Source organism: Lipophrys pholis (assembly GCF_963383615.2).
Source record: "Lipophrys pholis genome assembly, chromosome: 17".
NCBI classification, from domain to species: domain Eukaryota; kingdom Metazoa; phylum Chordata; class Actinopteri; order Blenniiformes; family Blenniidae; genus Lipophrys; species Lipophrys pholis.
In genome coordinates, this window is record NC_137643.1 from 17,305,883 (window position 1) to 17,325,798 (window position 19,916).

Below are 19,916 nucleotides of genomic sequence, written 5' to 3' on the forward strand. Positions count from 1 at the left end.
TTCTGAAATACTGCTAAATACTGCACATTAGTAAACAGTTCTGCGCATGTTCGACGTACAGTGGGGACGATGTTTGCCTCCAGAGTGTCTTGACTTCCAGCCCACACTCAATACAAAAACAATCAACAGAGCCAATACGTGGAATGCTATAACTGCATTGTTTTCAGTGTTTCTGCCGTTCCCGTGTAAACAAACATCATTTTAAAAAAAATTGCAGCGTAAATGCAAAAATTTTGAAAAACGCAAAAACTAAACAATTAAAAATGATGCGTTGACCCTTGAGCCAATCTCAGCTGACTATGGGTGAAGACGAGATACACCAAAAACCTCAGGGGAGATCAATTTAATCTTTTATACACTCATGTGCAGGACTATAATGTATTTTAGTATGCTGTATGAATTTTATCAATCCAGGTGATGACTGTTAATGGTTAGTATAGATCATTATTATATATTATATGTAATATAATAATAATCTGACTTTATAATGTGTATTGTAATGTTGTGTTCCTGCTCGTCGCGTTGTTTGTATGATGCATTGCACAAAATGTTTTGTATTCTGTATGAATTTTATGAAACCAGGTGATAAATTTGAATGGTTTTTGCCAATGTTACACATTTTTACTGTAGGTTATATTCGTAATATGTATTATAATGCCTGGGGACTTCAGATGGAAACTCGCTACAGCAAAAATATGGTTCTTGAAAAACAAACAAACTGAACTAAGACACTCTTAAATCTGTTATTTAAAAAGACAAAAGAATTTCAGTTTCATTTTCAATGCATTTGTGCATAAAAAGGCCATTTATCATTAAGCTTTTAAGAGAGTTTCTCTGTAAAAGTGCTTCGAAATGACTGTGTTGGCGCTATAGAAATAACATTTGAATGGAATTGAATGAAAAGCTGTTGTGAGCAGCTGGACTCCGTGATGGCCGAGGCTCCTGGCCAGAATACCGTGGCGTGGCTCGGTTTACGTGGTCGTTTGATATTCAACACGATGTTGATGTGTGACGAGGTTGTCTTATTTAGTGTGTGGTGTGACACATGAAGACACCTGCTGAAGCCTCTGGGCACCTCGTGCCTGGAAGTCTGGTTCCGCCACTGCTCCTGCAACTTGCTGCAGGTGAGAGAGAGAGAGAGAGAGAGAGAGAGAGAGAGAGAGTGAGAGAGAGAGAGGTCTGTGTGTGTGTGATGGTGCTTTTGTCGGGGGGTGGGGTGGGGGGGGTGCACGTTGGTCTGCAGCACTTGCGCACTCCAGTTTCGCTCCGCTCTCCTCCGCGCGCGCTCCTGCGCTCCGCCGGTGGTCTTGGAGAGAGAGAGAGAGAGAGAGAGAGAGAGAGAGAGAGAGAGAGAGAGAGAGAGAGAGAGAGACGCACGCGGTCCATCACCATCACCTAGACTCCACCGGTACACAACCCGAACCAAAGCACCGCCTCACCTCCTCCCTCCCCTCTCATCTGCCCCCTTTCCTCCTCTTCCTCCTCTTCCTCCTCCTCCTCCTCCTCCTCCTCCTGCAGCTGCAGCTGCAGCGTCCAAGTTCAGGTGAGCGCCTCCGTCCGTCTCGGTCCTCCGGTTTATTTTTATTTTTTTCCTTTTCCGGCCGGGAAAACGCTCGCTCCCTCCCCGCCGACAGCGATGCCATAGATGGGCCGTGCAGGATGTGAAGCGTCGCCAGAAGAAGCGGGAGGATGGCAGAACCAGGCTCGTCTGCGGCGCTGCTGCTGCTGCTGCTGCTCGTGCTGGGCTCGCTCTCCGTGTCCTCTGTTCACGCCGGTGAGTTTTTTTTTTTTTTTTTTTTCCCCCCTTCAATTTTTATTTTATTTAATTTTTTTATTAAACCACAGGTTGGTGGGCTCTGCTGCACCGGCCCCTCTTAACACACTCCCGGGGCAGAGATGCACGATGTGCGGGGACACCTGACACCTGCGTTGCGTTTGCATGTGTGTTGTGCAACAATTCATGGCTGATACAAGTTGTCCTCAGAATGCAAGACTTGGACTGCTGGAGTGCAGAAAGTTGGATGATTTAGTCCAGATGCAAAGTGGAAAATGCATATTCTAATTCAGTGGGGGAGTCGTCGTCGTCACCCCCCCCCCCCCCCCCCCCCCCCCCCCCCCCCCACACACACACACACACACACCTCCCCCCTACCACCTTGATTAGGCACAAGTGTATAGAACATTACATTGAGTGTTAAATGGATTTCACTTACACAGTGTTTTTTTCCACTGCGATCACCAATTCACTCATCATGATGGAGGCAGCCGCCATGCGAGGGGCTCAATCCATCCATTGGGGGATCTTGCTCAAGGACACTTCAACACGTGGACATGGGGGAATCAAACCTGCAACCTTCCGATTGAGAGATGACCACTCTGGGATTTTTTGTGTTTTGGCTATCTGGAATTCAATAACGGGCGGCAGGGGTGGGTGGGGGTGGAGGTGGGGGTCCTTTAACAGATTAATAATGAAGAGTCTTCATTGATCTTTCCTTTGGTTTCATCACTTTCTTCTGCTAAACATCTCAGCAGCGTCACCTTACAATCTGAAAAAAAAAAAATGTCATTTCCCACCATCTTCCTGACATCCAAGATGCAATTCCTGCAATAATTGGAGGACTGATCTTCACACAGAGCTTTTTCTTTCTTTTTTTTTCTTTTTTTTTTCGAAGTGTGCAGCTTCCATCAGTGTCCTGAGGGGAGCTGGAAATGAGACGGGAGTTATTCCGACTCCACGCGCAGCTCGGCCCTGATCATCATATATCATGCATGTGCAGAGAGAGGATCTCATCCATCTTTTAATGATATTGCATATTTTTAACCCGCGGAGGCTCACACGCCGGAGGAGAGCGCTTGTGCCAGGCGTGGGATCTTGGTTACACGGCGATAAGCCGAGATGACAGACGGTCCCCTGAAAAAGCCCAAATCGTGGCGATAAGATCGTGTTGGATTGATCTCAGCCTCCAGAGATTTGATGTTTTGGCTGCTTCAGGCTGGAGATAAGTGGAGTTATAAGAGGGATTTTTTTTGTATGTGTTTTTTTTTTTTGTAATTCTGCAGCTATTTTCTTTTTGGTTGTTTGGCAATAAACGGCTTGACAATGGACGGGAATCCCTCTCCTGCAATACTGTTGTTTCTGGGCGTCTGTAGAAGATAAACAGAAGGAGGGGGAGTCAGTCATAAGAACTACATCACACACACACACACACACACACACACACACACACACACACACACACACACACACACACACACACACACACACGCACGCACTCATGGAGCCTCTGGGAGAGTTTGTCACCCACAGAAAACACTAATTTAGCCAGCCGTGTGCAGCGCGCCGCTTCTCCTGCTGCATTTCGATGATGGTGTTAGCATTGAGCGGGCGGTCGGAGGGAAGAAGAGCGAGTGCATTGTTCTCACCGTAATGACTCGGTGAACGAGTCTCATGCTGCAAGGCGGGGGGGTTCAATACTCGTAGAGGTGTGTAGACGTTTCGTGTCGGTAATCCGGAAGGAAGCCACGTTGAGAGGAAGAGACGTTTGTTTGAGGGCAGTGGGTCGGGTCGGGCTCCCTGCCGTGGATGGAAAAGTGCAACCAGGCCGAAAGAAACTGACCTCACATGGGATGAAGGTGTAGATGTAGAGAATGAGAACGTGAAGCATTCGAAGAGCAGAAACAGCTCAGGTTGTCGGTGCGATGGAGTGAAGTTTAAGTCACGTGTATGAAACAATTTCACAATATTTACTTGTTTATTAGTGTTTACTGAAGAAATATTAAAACTAAAGATATTTTTCAGTCAGTTTTATCTCAAGGAGAAGTTTATTAAATCAACCACTCGGTTTACCACACTCACTTGAGTCACGGTTTAGTTTCCCATCTTAATATTTCAAAAACATAGTCGAGCTTTCTCACACCAAAAAGTGCAGTTTAGGGAAATTTGTGAATTTGAGATTTGGTTTGTTTTTAAGTAACACATCATCCTTTATTAGTTCCTAAGTTGTCAAAACATTAATAATTATCAAAACAAAATAGTGCTGCCAGGAGCACAGTCGCTTTAAAATGCTTGAAATTTGACATTATTGGACTTTTTCACATTTTTGTTGACGTCATTTCATATCAAGAACCACTGAATGTTTTCCTTTTTCCACACAAAACTCTATCAAGTCTTTAAAATTATGATAAATGACACCCATGTAATTGTATTTTATTAGCCTGTGAGCTGTGTGACCCCCCCCCCAAAAAAAGAAAGAATACTTGGAAACTTATATCTAAAATATGCGAAAAGGACACCTTTAGATTTACACCAAACATGAACCTTCAATAATTCAGTTCAAATTAGGACTCCTGCTCGTTGGGAAATGTGCTTCTGAAAAGTGTTCAAAGTTTAAGCCGCCTGTCTGAGGCTGTAAGTGGATAATCGATGATTCTCCTGAGACCCGACACACATCGACTCTTCTTCTCCACCTCCCGAGTCTTTGAAAGATCATAAGTCATGTTGTGTCTGCTGCAGGTGTCCTACAAGCGCCGTATGCAGATTAATCCTCTTCTTAATCTCCCGATGAAACACAAAGCTGCATTTCATCCGCCACAACATGAGTTTATATTACCGTGGCAGAGTTTTACGCACAAGTCAGTGAAACAGACTATAAACCTCTAAGTGCTGCAGAAACAACTTCAAAACAGTAAAAACCCACTAATCTCATCGATTAAAGGTTTGCAGGTATAGAAACTATCTGTTCTGCTCGGTCGCTTTCATGGATATGGAATATCTCAACGTGAGATGGAAAAGAGTTCACGCAAGTATATTAATGTGATTTATTACCTGGAAAACTCTGGTTCTGTTGACGACTGAGTCGGTTTTTAATGTGGTTTGAAAAGGAGGCTAAAGGTGTGACCGTGGTGAGTCATTCCCCTAACGGCCGCGTTGACGTGACGTTTTCAAGTCAAAATGCAAAACTTTATCAGCCTTTTGGGTGTCGGCTTACGTGACAATGGAGGTGGGAGCCAACGAAAATGCAACTTTTTAAAAAATGGCTCCCCAGGTCAAACCTTTTGAAAACGCTCCGTCTGACTATGTCTCCATGGAAAAGGGAAGAACACAACTTTGTGATGATGTTCCCACTTTGCGTCTATGCAAATGGGGGGGAAACGCAACTTTTTGAAAATGCTCCATCTCCATGGAAATGGGGTAAAGCACAACTTTTTGAAAATGCTCTGACTCCATCTCCATGCAAACGGGGGGAAAACACAACTTTTTGAAAATGCTCCGACCCCATCTCCATGGGTACAGAGGAAAAAAAGGCAACTTTTCGAAAATGCTGCTACGCCGCTACCATAGTAAATAGATCTTCTGCACATGTGTCGATGGCCAATAACACCAATGGCTCCATATGTGTGTGTGGTTTCATTATAGAAACAAACAACAGCATGCAAACTACATTTTTTTTTTCAGTGCCGTTCCATGTAAACGGATGTCGTTTTTAAAACATTGCCGTGGAAACGCGAAACGTTTCTGAGACGAAACTGCAAAAACGATCTGTTTTCAGTTGAAACGTTGTGTAAACTGGGCTTTATGTACAGACTTTATTTGGTGAAAGATGTTTTCCACTTTTTGTCTCACGTTTTTTAAATTCATAGTTAGTCATCAAGTGCCAGTGGATTTTGTTTTTGTGCTGCAGGGTAATAGCTTCCTGTACCAACGTGTCCATATGAATGCTGAGCGTCTTTGAGTAAACAGGATCTAAAACACTTTAAATGTCAAGTCAAGTACTTTATTTGCTCCTAAATGCTCCTATTTGACGTCACTCACGCTGTTCTTACTAAGTCACCTTCAACACGAACAGAAAGCCATCGAATTGCTTGAACTCGGCACTTTTTAAGCAGAATCGGGTCCTGATTATGACAGTAGACATGTTGAAAACGGAACTGTTTTTTTTTATTGCAATTTCGCTTTCGTTTTATATCTCCAACCAGGCTTTTTGATATTTTCTGTTATAGGATATCAGCTGTTAGCTCTCAAGTAAAGTTGCTTTATTAACCTAGAAGACATTGACATAGCGTGTTACTGAGCAGCTTTGCTGAACACTAAACACCGTGTTTGTGTTTGTAGTAGTTCCTCAATTTGTCAGATTTTTGACTTTACGCAACATTTTTCAACACTATTAAAAGAGATTGGATCAGATCCTCACCGCCATTTGAACAGGGACCAAACTTTACAGGTACACTGGATTTAGTGTGTCTCAGTGTTTATGAAGGTACAAAGCAAATGCAGGAAATGTTCACTGTACAAAACAAATTGACACTGAAATCTGACAAATCTTAACATATCTACAGAAACACAAGAGAAAATGGCCATAAAATGTACACTACAGATTATTTCACATTATTTCAATTTGTATTTAGTATATCTTTTGGATAATTTTGTTTTTATTATAACAATAGTCAATGATGCAAATTAAATTTCCCACAGAAATCTGTGTAGTTAAGTTGAATACTACACTTATTAACTGATTTCTCAATACATTAATGGTGTTTTTTAACACTTAGTTGAGTTTTAAAGTCTTAGAATGTCAACTTTTAATATAAACAACCAGTTTTTAATCATTACAGACGAGCCTCTTTACCTCAAGCACCATGATTTTTATCTGCTTTAACACACCTGAAGTGTCAAAGCAGGAGATATAGTCTCTCCTGTGAAGCAGCAGTGTTTATGTTCTCAGATGGGCCCTGGATGGGAAACATTTGTGTTTTGGGAGACTTAAAAAAAACCCAAAACACTAAAATGTGTACGTGTCCGTGTCCGTGTTGGGTATTTATAGCACAGAGCAGATGAAGGCATTTTTCAGAGCTGCTGCGCCTGTGTGTGTGTGTGTGTGTGTGTGTGTGTGTGTGTGTGTGTGTGTGTGTGTGTGTGTGTGTGTGTGTGTGTGTGTGTGTGTGTGTGTGTGTGTGTGTGTGTGTGTCTGTGTGTCTGTGTGTGTCTGTGTGTGCGTGTGTGTGTGTGTGCATGAGCAGCCATGTGTGTTCCCAAGTATAATGTCAAGGTCTGGCTCTGATGTTGCTTTTACAAGTCGGACTCATGGGAAACAGTGCTGACTGTGACGGTGGAGGACCTTGAGTTTAGTCTCAGCACGCACGCACGCGCACACACACACACACACACACACACACACACACACACACACACACACACACACACACACACACACACACACACACACACACACACTCAGGTTTATTTGTGGGACAGACGAGAAAAGACTTGAATCCATCATCGTTAATCTCCCGATCAACGCACGCGATGCGTTCAGGGTTGTGATCTTTCGTAGCGTGAACATTGAGATCAATGGAGGGGGGGGGGGGGTCCATGAGTCACACTCTAATGAGAAGTGCGTGGGAGGGAAGAAGAAGAGGGAGAAGAAGGTAAGAGGATGAGGGAAACAGAGTGAGAGAGAGAAGCACAAAGTCAGACGAGAAGAAGGGGAACCACAGAGGGACTTGTCTGTGCTTAATTAGGTCTGTTGTTAATGAAAGGAGAAGGATTAATGTGTGGGAGGGGAAGAGGAGATCTGAGTGAAGGAGCACTGAGGGAGTTCAGAGAGACTGACGAAGAGAGGAGGAGGCGTGTGCAGGTTCAACACCGTGGCTTTATCTACTACAATATAGTGCTAATGTGTGTGTGTGTGTGTGTGTGTGTGTGTGTGTGTGTGTGTGTGTGTGTGTGTGTGTGTGTGTGTGTGTGTGTGTGTGTGTGTCAGACGCCCTGCTGTCAGCGCCGCTGAATGTGACCATCAGAGAACTGGAGGTCAACTCCGCCGTGGTGACGTGGGAGATCTTGGAGGGAGACCCCGTCATTGGATTCGCCATCACCCAACAGGTACCCCCAGCGTATATGTGTGTGTGTGTGTGTGTGTGTGTTTGTGTTGCTTTGAGTGAGTGTGTAGACAGAAACCCAAATCCTACTGAGCATATATATATCTGGATTTATTCTTTTTTCCATTCATTTAAAATTGTTTGATTCCAGCAAAAACTGTAGATTGGTCGCATCCCAACAATGAATTCTTGCGGATATTTAATATTTTTCACACTCCATCCGACCCCAGGATGTGCCTCAGACTCTCTGACAGGAGCTCCTCATAGCTAATGTAAAAAAAAAACTAAACAAAAAAACAGTTGAAAATAGAAGTCTTTTGACCTCCATCCACTGGGTGGCAGTAGTGTGTTTCGATAGCGTCTGTAACAGTTTTCCCTTAAAGCTCCCCCAGATTGGCTCCAAATGAAAAGGCTCTTGATCGTAAAACTTTGTCTCCTCTCTCTTGTCCAAATGTAGTAAACTTAAAGATTTACTTTCCCTTGACACTCAATGATATCTAAATGATATTTACTTTTGTTTAGTACCAAGTGAAGAGTGGCTTCTTGCCAAGAGTTTCAAGTAGTGGCAGTTTGTTTCCTTATTGCTATCTCAGGCGGTGTGAAACTTTTTTATCGGACAACCGAGTCACTCGGAAGAAGAATGTCATTAATATTTTCTGCATTTAGTTGCTATCCAGCACCAACAGTTACAGTTTTCTTTGATTTTCCTTGTGTTGTGGTCACTGGTCCGTACAAACATGCTTCCTTACTGTCAAGTAGCTCATTGACTAGTGACAAGATAGTGACTCATTACACCATCTTGTGGTACAAAGTAGAATTACAGGGTTACCTTGTTAGCTTTCTGTCTTTTGCATACATATTTCTAACTGTACCTTTAAAAAAAAAGGGAGAAAAATTAGGATTTGACAATTACTTGATTGCATAAGTTACAAAAAACGTAGATCCTTTTTCTGATGTAGATTTTTTCCGTGTGAAAAATTCCCTTCACTAATTGGCCGGTAAATAAAAGTGCCCCTGAGGAGCCGTGCACTTAATCTAACAGGAACCAATTGACCCGAGCAAGCAGCCCCGGCTGGATAATAATGTACATTTCTTGCAGAGTATACATGACCAGAAGAGCACTCCGCTTCTTAGGCTTAATTACTTATTGAAAAAAATCCCAAGAGGTTCAATTTTAGTCCACATTTTCTATCGTCACTGAGGAAATCTAGACCGTCTTCAGTTGGTATGAAAGCAGAAAAAAAGCCTGTGATTCGGTCGAAACGAGAGATTCTTACCGTGTGTTTCTGCGCCTTGAGCAGAAGAAGGACGTCCGCATGCTGAGGTTCATCCAGGAGGTGAACACCACCACGCGCTCGTGCGCGCTCTGGGACCTGGACGAGGACACCGAGTACATCGTCCACGTCCAGAGCATCAGCATGGGCGGCAGCAGCCCCCCCAGTCAGCCCGTGCTGTTCAGGACGCCCAAGGAGTCGGAAAAGATGGCGTCCAAGAGTCCCGGTGAGACGGAATCGCCGCGTCTTTAACTGATTTGTTTGAACTGAGCCGCTTTGGTTTATGTGTGCATGACTGTGATGGTGGCGAACATCTCAGCTCCGACTCTCAATTAGAACTGGTTTTTAATTACCCGGTGATATAGCTGTAGTCTGCTGCATTATTTATCTCTTTATTTATTTGCACTACGTGCTCTATGCGACCTTTTAATTCCCCCCCCCCCGCTGGAAAAGGACCAGGACGTATTTGACTCGACCCCCCCCCCCCCCCCTCCGCCTCCTCCTCCTCGATGTATTGTTCTCGCCCTCCAATGCACAGGCTGTTGTTATCTGGAGCGGGGGGCTCGCAGTACTTCCAATTTTATCATGTCCGACCCAGTTGCAGCGCCAAAAGCAGCTGAACGCTAAACACTCGTCAGCGGGGGGTGATAAGAGGGGGAGACGCTGGGCGTCGTGAGGCAGCGGAGTTCCTGGAAACACGTCAGCGGGAGGGAAACACGTCCGGCGGTGATGGATGTGAATTGCGGAAGTGTCGACGCAAAGCCGTCCAGCCTCGTTCTGCTGCGACAAAATAACCATCTAGAACTTTTCCCCGAAAGGACGGCAGAGCGTCGTTTGTTACTCGGTTGCCACAGCAACATCAGCTTCTCTCATTCAAAGCTGCTTGTCGGGGTTCGAAGGGGTTAAAAAGTCGGCAAATTGACCGAAAGTTTTCGATTGTTTTCATTTTAAGGCTGATTTATATATTTTTTTTTCCCGACCGGCTGAATCGAGTGCGTGTGCCTTGACCTAATCGACTCCATCATGATATTCAATGCGTCGGGTTTCTGAAGCAGGAACTTCCAATCAGAGATTTCCTAAAGGTCCAGATTGAATCAGGCACAGCGTTGCTGATTGACCAACAGACCTTCATGATTATCCAGGAATATAAGGGCCCCAAGTGAAAACGGAAAACATTCATTCCATTTTGGAGGTCTGTACAAATGATACAATCCATCCGTCTTTAATACGTATAGAAGTGAAGGCAGGATCGAGCCCGCGCACTAAGAAAAACCCTTGAGTCGTTGCTACGAGGCCGGACCGCGACAGGCCCTGCGGCCAAGTCCAACAATAAGTTATTTTAATTGCCTTCGAAGATTTTAAAGTATTTGAAAATCTCACGGTGGCTCTCTCTCTACAGTGTTTCACCAGAAGAGAACTCTGATTCATGAGCCGCATAAAGCCGCCGAGTCACTGTTGGACAGTCGGCGTTTGTTTCGAGGGTTTTAAGTCGACGGTCGATTGCTAATTATGGAGCGTTTTATCAGCCCGCGGAGCTCCGGCTTCAATCGCAAAGGCGATTTGCTTTTAGATCATATCTGGTTTGGATTGAACGTGACAGCCACAAGCTGTGAAAACAGACGTAGAAATGAAACGTTCGAGACTTTTCTTGCGCTTATTTGATCATATTTTGCTTTGACAATAAGTCGGGAAAAAACAAAAAAACAAACAATCAGTTTTGCTTGTTTGTTTTTTTGTAAATGTTGAAATTTATGCATTGAACATCTCATATAAGTTGACAAAAACACAAATAACATAATATTGTCACTTCATTTGTAGCAAGTGGTAGTTTTTCTCACCTTTTATCGACTTCCTGAGATAAACATATACAATTTTAGATTTAAATAATAAAACATGTGCAACTTTGATATGATTTACACTTTTACCACAGATTGAATAAATGTCAAATAATAACGTCCATCTCTTTAAATTCTGTCAAATCGAAATTGCGTTGGCGAGATTGACCTTCGACACGCGTTTGAAAGAGTTAAAACTTAAATTTCAACTATTTCAGTGAGTTCCTTATAAAGATGGTCTTATCACCTAATCTGACGCGATCAAGTGTTGTAATGAGGTCATCATTTACGATAAGTAAAAACACACCTTTTTTATACACTTTCTTCTCGCGATTTACAGTGCAAGACAACATTTTCAATAAATAGATTGTGTAATTTTTGTTGATTAATCTGTAAGAGCAGGGAAACACCATATCTTAATGTAGCTCCCGATTTTGAATTGTTTGAAGGAAATTAAAGGTTCCAGTCTTGTGTCTGGACGTTCTCCCGGTGATTTGTTGGTGTTTGGCTGGACGCTAAGGTATCTGACTTTAACGTGAGATCTCTTGTTTTTTTTTAACAAATTGTGCGCGTGTGTGTTGATGTGAGCGTTCATTAGCTCCCCTGATTCAATCTCCCAGCCACCACTGCTCTTCTCCCCTTTCTAAACGGGCATTAATCAGGCCGACACACTTTCTTATTTGTAGACACGATGCAACAGAACACAAGCACCTGTCTGTTCGTCTCCCTGTTGGTTTATCTCTCCGTCTGTGACTCGTGAGCGTTAGCGGCGTAACAAACAAACAAAAAAAAGGCGCTCTGAAGGCACTGATCTTTTTTACAATGCGGTAAAAAAAATCTCTAAACGTGTAACGTGGTAATGTCGGCTATAACGTTATACAGAGAGCTGCGGGATGTGAAGTTTTGTAAATCAGTCTCCTCGGGCAGTTTAAAATATTGTCCAGCCTCCGTGCCGTCGGAAGTGCGGGTCTTTAATTTCTCTGTGACAGCGCGCTGAGCTGTGCAGCCGCTCTGCAGCACCAGGCTGCCTCACACTCGCACTCATTTGCATTCAGCTTGGAGGAATCCCAGTTAAACCACAGCCTGCCGCTCTTCCCCGTGGAGCCGCCGTGAAGTTTGGACACTCTGTGCATTAATTGCCCCCCGAAACTGGGTCCCAATTTTGACCATGGATGGCAGCCTATTTATTAACTTTGGGGGTCTGTAGCGACAAATAATGCAATGAGGCCAAAACGCTGTTGTTATTTTAGGGCAATTTCAGATGTAATAAAGCCGATAGTGTAATAAAATGGTAAAGAAAATGAGAGTTTTCCAACATATTACAGGGAGAGAACAGTGCAGACTTTAATTATTCCACATACAACAAAACTCTACAGTCATCCATCCATCCATCCATCCATCCATCCATCCATCCATCCATCCATATGTAGTTTTTCCCCAAAATTATAATTTTTTTGAAATTTCTTACATTATTGGCAGCAGTTACTACTTTTTCCAAAGTTTTCTTTATATACTACTTCAAACGTGAAGTAACCACAGAATAATTCTATAACGTTTTATTACACCTTTGGCAAGTTGATCCATTCTTTGCTTTATCTTCATTTAACTTTGCCCAAATTTCTGATGTTATTTTCCCGGTATTGTTACTTTTCCTGGTTGCTGCGGGGCCTCTGCTCATACTGGGTGAACGTTAAGGCGCATCACAGGGCGAACACGTTGATAAAGGAATTTAAAAAAAAATAGATATATAAATATTTACAGGAAGATTACAGCCAATTCTGAAACACACATCTTTGGATTGACCATGTGAACCGGGCAAGACAACCTATAAACGCCTCCGAATCAGAATTGCCAACCGATTTGCTTTCACGTCCACGGGTACTCCAGTCCCCGGTATGCACCGTGTGCATGGTCCAATTGTTTTTAACGAACCGCTGACTCACACTTGGAGTTTCAGAGACAATCAGATGGATTTCGGTCAGCCGATTAGTGGATCTCTGTAAACGACTTCGCGTGAAAGCTTTGGTCCAACAGCAACACCGATGTCTGCAGAACATCGTGTTGTCTCTGCGTTCACCAAGTTAGGAACTAAAGTCCTCAGCTTCATGTCCACGGCAGCAGAGATCCGCCCCCGCAACAGAACCCATGTAATTTTCTCTCCCAAAGTTATTAGAGTTATAGCCTCGCTCCTCCGTCGAGCCCCCAGGCCTCAGTTTTAGCTCAGAGGGATCGCCATGGCAACAGGAGACTTGCGAGGCAGTCAGACCAGAGGAGCGTCAATAAATTCGTCTTCGACTCATCCGGGCAAAAACAGAGCTGCGTCCCGGCAGGCGGTGGACGGGAGACATCAGGTCAACATCTTGAGTATTGCAGTATGATTTGTGATAAATACAAACACTTAAATAGAATAATTACGGCAGTCAATTGAGTTTTATATATACAGTATATATATATATATATATTGCAGCCCTAGTAAAAGGTGTTGCGATTAGTGTGTCATTGTAAAGTCAAACATTTTGCCTGAAACTTGATTACCCTGTTTAAACAACGTTTCAAGTCAAAACGTTTTCACGTTCTCGTTTCAGCGAAGTTACACATTCACATATTTCTTTTAGGCAGCTACTAAAGTAGCCACTTTTTAAAGAAGTAACTAGGAACTTTAATCTAATAAGGTTGGTGGCTGCAATGGCTCGGTTTTATTTATTTCAAAGTAAAACATTAAAGACACCAGAATTTAACTAATTATCTCGTGTATTTGACGGGGGGTCTGTATTTACTTCACATTACTTCTCAAGATATCACCATGTCATCAGTGTAAAATAATATGCTGTACATATATGTAGTTATTGACCTGTTGAATGTGTGAACCAGGTTTATATTTGCTGAATAACAAAATGTCCTGCCTGAATCCTGAAGTTGGACGCCATCAATCGACAGTGTTGCCACAGTTACCTTAAAAAAGAGAGTTACTCCCTTAAAAGGCAACTTAGTTACTTTACTTAGTTTCTTGTTTTTAAAAGTAACTAGGTTAGATTACAAGTTACTTTTTTGTTACTTTCAGCAGCTGCCGGCAGCACCTGACATCGTCTCAATATTAAAATGACAACAGATTTTGTCAAAAAAGGGGCGGGGCTTCCTGACGAAATGTTTCTACTCCAGAAAATTACATAAAGAGTGTAACTTCTCTGCAGTTGTGTTCTTGTTGCAGTGTTCAGGTTTAGTGATGACGTTTGCTGGTTGATTCTTTGGTGTTACCTGAACTGGCCTGTGATTGGCTGAGAGTGGAGAAGGGAGGCGGGTCAGGTAAAAAGTTATGGGATATCTGCAAAATACACAATATTGTGCTTCTCTATTACACACAGTGTGGTTTCTATTTAAATTGAGTGTCCACCATATCATTGAAAGATATTGGCATGACTTTGTATATGTATTTATATCGTTTTATTGTCATGTTGTATCAGGGGTGTATGGGTAATATCTGGACTATGTGATAAGGCAACTCACTTTAGCACTTTAGGAATAGATGTAGTAATGTTTTTAAACGCTTTACGGTCTGTTTGGTAATGTGGAATATTTCCTCGTGTATCATGTCATGTATGTATTGTAACGGGGTGTGTTTTCTAGTGTGTGGTGTGTTTTACATGTATTATAGTATCTATGTATATGTTTGTGTTTGGCGGTCTGGTTTTACCCCGTGGGACGGCAGATGGAAATGAGCTCTGAGCTAAATCTGGCATATTTACATCTAGGGCTGGGTAAAAAAATCCATTTTAGTTAGTAGCTTAAAAAAAGATTTTTATTTTGCAAATTCGATTTTTTTTCCATCCCACAGTTTTTGGTCATCTGTCGCGTTTCGTCGTACCGTTCCTTGTGGGTTTCCCTCGTTGCTGTTGCACTTTTCTTTAAACCTCGGTTAAAGCTTGAATTTCTTGAATGACGGAGCCTCATTTACTTTTTATTTTGGGATCGTTTATCTGCATTTTAACTCATTCTTAAGCCATTCTTACGTGCGTTGAGAACAAGATCGAAAATTTAATCGAAACTCGAATTTTTCTTTAAAATTCCATAACATTGGTTTGTTTTTTAGGCCAAATCGCCCATCGGCAGTATGCACTGTCCCGTTCCAATAAATGAATAAATGAAATGAACGAAATGGTGGTGGTGGTGATAGGGGGGGGGGTGTTGTAGAGTGCTACGACCTTTCACCCTGTGATTAGTGTCTGACTGCAGCTGTCCAGCGCTCCCCGTCTCTGCGGACCTCTGCTCTCCTTTAGCTTTAATTACACTGACCAGAGAGGAGGATTTACACCGGCCGGCCCCGCTGCCCTCCTGTCAACCCGCCTCTCTGTCATCCTCACCCTGCAGAGTTTCGGAGGGACGCCACTTTCCAATTGCAGGCTTTTGCTGACTCTCTCTCTCTCTCTCTCTCTCTCTCTCTCTCTCTCTTTCTCTCTCTCTCTCTCTTCTTCCTCTGTCTTCTGTCTTCAGATGAGGTGATGATGGAGGAGGTGGGTCAGGCCGCTCAGCTGAGGGCCGGAGAACTCATCATCATCGTGGTGGTGCTCGTCATGTGGGCAGGTAATATCCCTCCGCCGCTACGCACATTTGTCACGGGGTTGCTATTAGGAGACAAACTCCGCCGGTGGTGCGCTCTGGTCCTGATGAGGGTTCGGCTCCCCGGGGGGCCTTCGGGACGACGCAAAGACGGCCTGTGTGCATTCTGGAGGAAGCAGCAGCGCAATAAATCCGGGTCTCGGCTCTGTAGAGTCAACAAAGACTGCAGCAGGAACAATTTTGAAGTTTTGATTTTCATTCCAGTTCCACTTCATATTGCTGGCGTTTGTCTTCATGTGATTTTATTCGGGATTCGGGATCACTCGACTTATCCATCCGTCTTTGATAACCCCTTTCTCCAACTAAGACCCATTTACACAACATACTTTCAAATAAAATCACTTTTTTTTCTTTAGTAATTAAACAGTCGGGTTTGAAGCTCCGGCCTCAACAAACACAAAGTGATGGGAAACTACTGTGATTTATGTCGTTCTACCTGCTGCATCAGCAAAAATGTCACAAAATTGACTCGATTTACGTTGTCGTCTTTGGTGGAAATGACACTTGGCTGCAATTATGCAAAGACTGAGACAAAACTACAGATTTGCATAAAGGCTGCATGATATATTGCAAATTGACTCAGAATATACACATAGCAAGGTGGTGACTGCAGTGACGTTAATTACAGTGTATGTTTCCATGCTCTGTGTGTCAATCTGATGGATCATATTTCATGTAAAAACAAAGTCAAGATGATAATCAAACAAAAAAAAAACAAACATAAAAAAGACCAAAAAAAGAGGGAAAAAAACACTTGTTTTTCACAAGTTTAATTGATATCCCGCTGTATCAATTCATATTCTCACTCTTTTTCTTTGCAAATATGATGGTTGAAAACCTCCAACCGTCTCCGTCAGTCTGTGTAAAACTTACTGACAGCCTTCAGTTTTTAATTCCCACCATCTGCAGAGAGTCCGGCTCATGAATTATAATGAGAACACATTGATACCAACAGAAAAAAAAAAAACCCTTTCTGGTTCAGATCACTTGGATTGAAGCAGCTGCTCAGGATTGGAGGACTCGACAGTCGAGAACGAACTTTTCGACGACAAAGTGAAAACATGATTTTTTTTAAAATGTTCATAATCTGTGGAAACGGGAGGAAAAATGCTAATTTTCCAAAACGTTCCAACTCATTCTGCGTGGCACATTCATGAAACGCTACTACTGCGCATGTACACCACAGTTGTAGTAAATAGACCTTCTGCACATGCTCAGTAGATGGACAATCGGAACAATGTTTCCTCCGTGGTGTCATGACTCCCAGTTCATAATCTCCTGGGACTTGGTACTTTTATTTTGACAGTCACTGTAATGACAATCCAACTTGGTCGTCTGTCCACTAGAATGTCCGCGTTCTCCCATTGGTAATGTTTATAGCATTTTTTTTGTCTGCGTGCACGTGTGTGTGGCGTTATTGCATAAACAAACAACAGCACCCTCTTGTGGCCCTACATACCAACTACATCGCTTTCAGCGTTTCAGCTGGTTCGGTGTAAACATCGTCGAGTAAACGCAAAACTTTTCTTAAACTGGGGCCTTACGATACTTATGGAAACTTTCTGTTCCCTCTAGCCCCCCCCCCCGCCCCTCCCTCCCTCGCAGCGCTACAGCGCGGCCACCTTTCAACCAGAGCTATAAACATTCCCTCTTGACCCACTTCGTCGAGTATAATGAGATTCAAATATGCTTGTTTTTCCTGTACGCAGTGTGTACAGTAAACGAGAACAGTACACTCCCCGGCTCCCTCACCAATTACCCGAGAGGGGGAAACACCGAGCCCATCCAGTTGCGGAGAAAGTGGAGAGTGAAAAAGACTGAAAGCGAAAGAGGCGAATTGTGTTTTTCTGCTTTTAATTGGGCCTGTGGGGCATGCTGGGGGTTACCGGCGGCAGATATCCCACTTCGCCCTCTGGTACGACGGAGGGGCTGACACAAGCAGAACGGGTCTGGATTCAACCTCCACGTGCTTCCTCCGCCGCCATGAATTATTCCCCTCGCCTCTCTCCGCCCTCGCATCTGCCATGTTCTTTAATCTCCTCTGCCAAAGCCGGGCGCCGCGCGGCTATCGCGACGTCGAGTTCCGATCGCCATCTGCTGGTGTCACGCCGCTCCACGCCCTCCACTACGCCATCGTTTTTTATTGACACATCCGAGGTGCGTACCATCGCCTCCCGCAGCCGGGGAGAAGGGAAGCGGCGCCGCCGCGTGGGAACGCTTCGTCGTGTTCAGGCCCGCGGAGAGTCAAAAGCCGGACCGGTGACGGCAGTGAGGGGAATATCAAAACGCGTGGAAGGTGGAACTGGTGCAAACCGATTCGTTTTACAAAGCGGAAAGAAAACTTAACAAACTGGCACAGAAATCATCTTCACACCATACAAACAGGTTTACTGCAGCCAGAAAACATTCAAATAGCAGCTCAGGAGATTGTAGAGTTGTAGAATGGTAAATGTTTTAGTACAATTTCAGCAGTTTCAGCCCTTTTTTCAACAGTTTTTGGAGGATTTTGTTTGTTTTTTCAGATGTTTTTACCCCCCCCCCCCCCCCCCCCCCAACACACACACATTTTTTGTCATTTCTAGCAATTACAGTCTAAAAAATTAAAACAATAAATAGTGAAAACAATTTGAAGATAAAACATTTGAAAGGGCCAAAATCCACAAAGGAGTGCGACGGCGCCAGTTCATTGAAGGCCACACACAATGGCCAGAAAGGAAGGAGATATAGTCTGATTATGTCTCATTCATGTCAATAATATCAGGTTTTCTATTATTTATTTGATTTGATTTGATTTGATTTGATCTGATCTGATCTGATCTGTTTCTTTATTATTATTGTTATTTTTTTGGGGGGCCTTAAGATCTGTTTTTATCATGTTTTTCATTATGCTCAATGACCTTTGTATGTAAAAGTGTTGTTTAAAGTTGTTAACCATAGACATAGAGAGGGAAAACCTCTGCTTGGTCTCAATATTACATTCTGAAACCGATTTTTTTTCATTTTTTTTCTTCCAGAAAAGACGTTGTTCTTTGTTCTGCGGGGACATTGTGGTCGTTTCCCCGCTTGAGATCTGAACTGACGTCTATGGTTTTGACTTCTCAGGCGTGATCGCCCTGTTCTGTCGCCAGTACGACATCATCAAAGACAACGAGCCCAACAACAACAAGGACAAAGCCAAGAACTCCTCGGAGTGCAGTACTCCCGAGCATCCACAGGGGGGGCTACTGCGCAGCAACGTCTGAGACCAGCCCTGCATCGCCTTCTGCAATAACCAACTCCTCTAACCTCAGGACAGGTGGGCACGTCGACGTCTTCCCATCAGGAGTGCTTCCGCTTGATTTGTTATTCATGATTTTTAGGGCAAAAGCCTAAATTTAAGAGGAACGTCGTCCTGAAATAACCTGAGTTTTTGTGTACGTGCTCCCAACAGTGCGAGGCTGCTCACGCACTGAAAGTGAGATGAAAAAAAAGATTATATAAAAAAAATAAAAAAAACAGGCACATAGGATAGTAATATTTGCCCCTTGCTTCTTAAAGAGACAGGCACACAGAAGTATAGCGAGTACAGTTACATCTGAAAAAATGTGAAAATAATGAAAAACTATATTTTTAAGCGAAACTCGTATATGATATGGAATCATGACACATAGATTGAAATATTTCAAGCTTTTTTTTGTTGTATTTGGATTATTGTGGCTTACAGAAAATGAAAACCTGAAATTCCCATTGCCAATTCCTTCATTTTGTTTCTTCCAGACCCTGAGACCAACGGAAAGCCATTCTCAGAAGAAAGAAAAAAAAAAAACAACAAAAGACCAACCATCACAGAAACTGTTCTGGACACGATGGAGAACTCTTTACCAATGCAGTGGACGCAGATCCGGAGGACGATGACACTGCATTCACTTTTTGTCGTGACCAAAAACTCAGATTGAGACGAGCTCGTAGCCGACTCAGATGCAGAGAGACTCCATTGACTCCTCTTTGCTCGATTCCTGCGTATTTCCGGTTGCTCCTCCCTCGTCGGTGGCTCCTCCTCGCCCGCGACGGGTCGGATCCAGGTTTGTTTGGGAGACAGCCGCGGCGGGTTGGTTGTGGTGGGGGGGAGTACAGGGGGAATGGGGGGGGGGACAACACAACAGGACAGGCTCCGTTTTAAAACAAGGACTCTCTCTTTTTCTACCGGTCCACATGCCATTACCTCTTGGATCCAGCCCTCGGTGTAGCAGCTCACCTCTTCCTCCGTCTGTCTGTGTCGATGTCTCTTTAAATAAGCACATTGCTGTTTGGTGCCCCCCCCCCCCATCATGGTTGTTTC

The 19,916-nt window shown here is 43.5% G+C and overlaps 1 protein-coding gene across 1 annotated transcript; it reads left to right on the forward strand.

Annotated features, from left to right (window-relative positions):
- The first annotated feature begins 1,387 nt into the window (after nt 1–1,387).
- fndc5b (fibronectin type III domain containing 5b) lies at nt 1,388–19,384 on the forward strand. The gene is made up of 6 exons (XM_080485523.1): nt 1,388–1,774; nt 7,761–7,879; nt 9,177–9,375; nt 15,473–15,562; nt 18,701–18,893; nt 19,355–19,384. The coding sequence occupies exons 1-5, from the start codon at nt 1,690–1,692 to the stop codon at nt 18,838–18,840; spliced, it is 633 nt and encodes a 210-aa protein (XP_080341649.1). The 5' UTR covers nt 1,388–1,689; the 3' UTR covers nt 18,841–18,893; nt 19,355–19,384.
- The last annotated feature ends 532 nt before the right edge of the window (nt 19,385–19,916 follow it).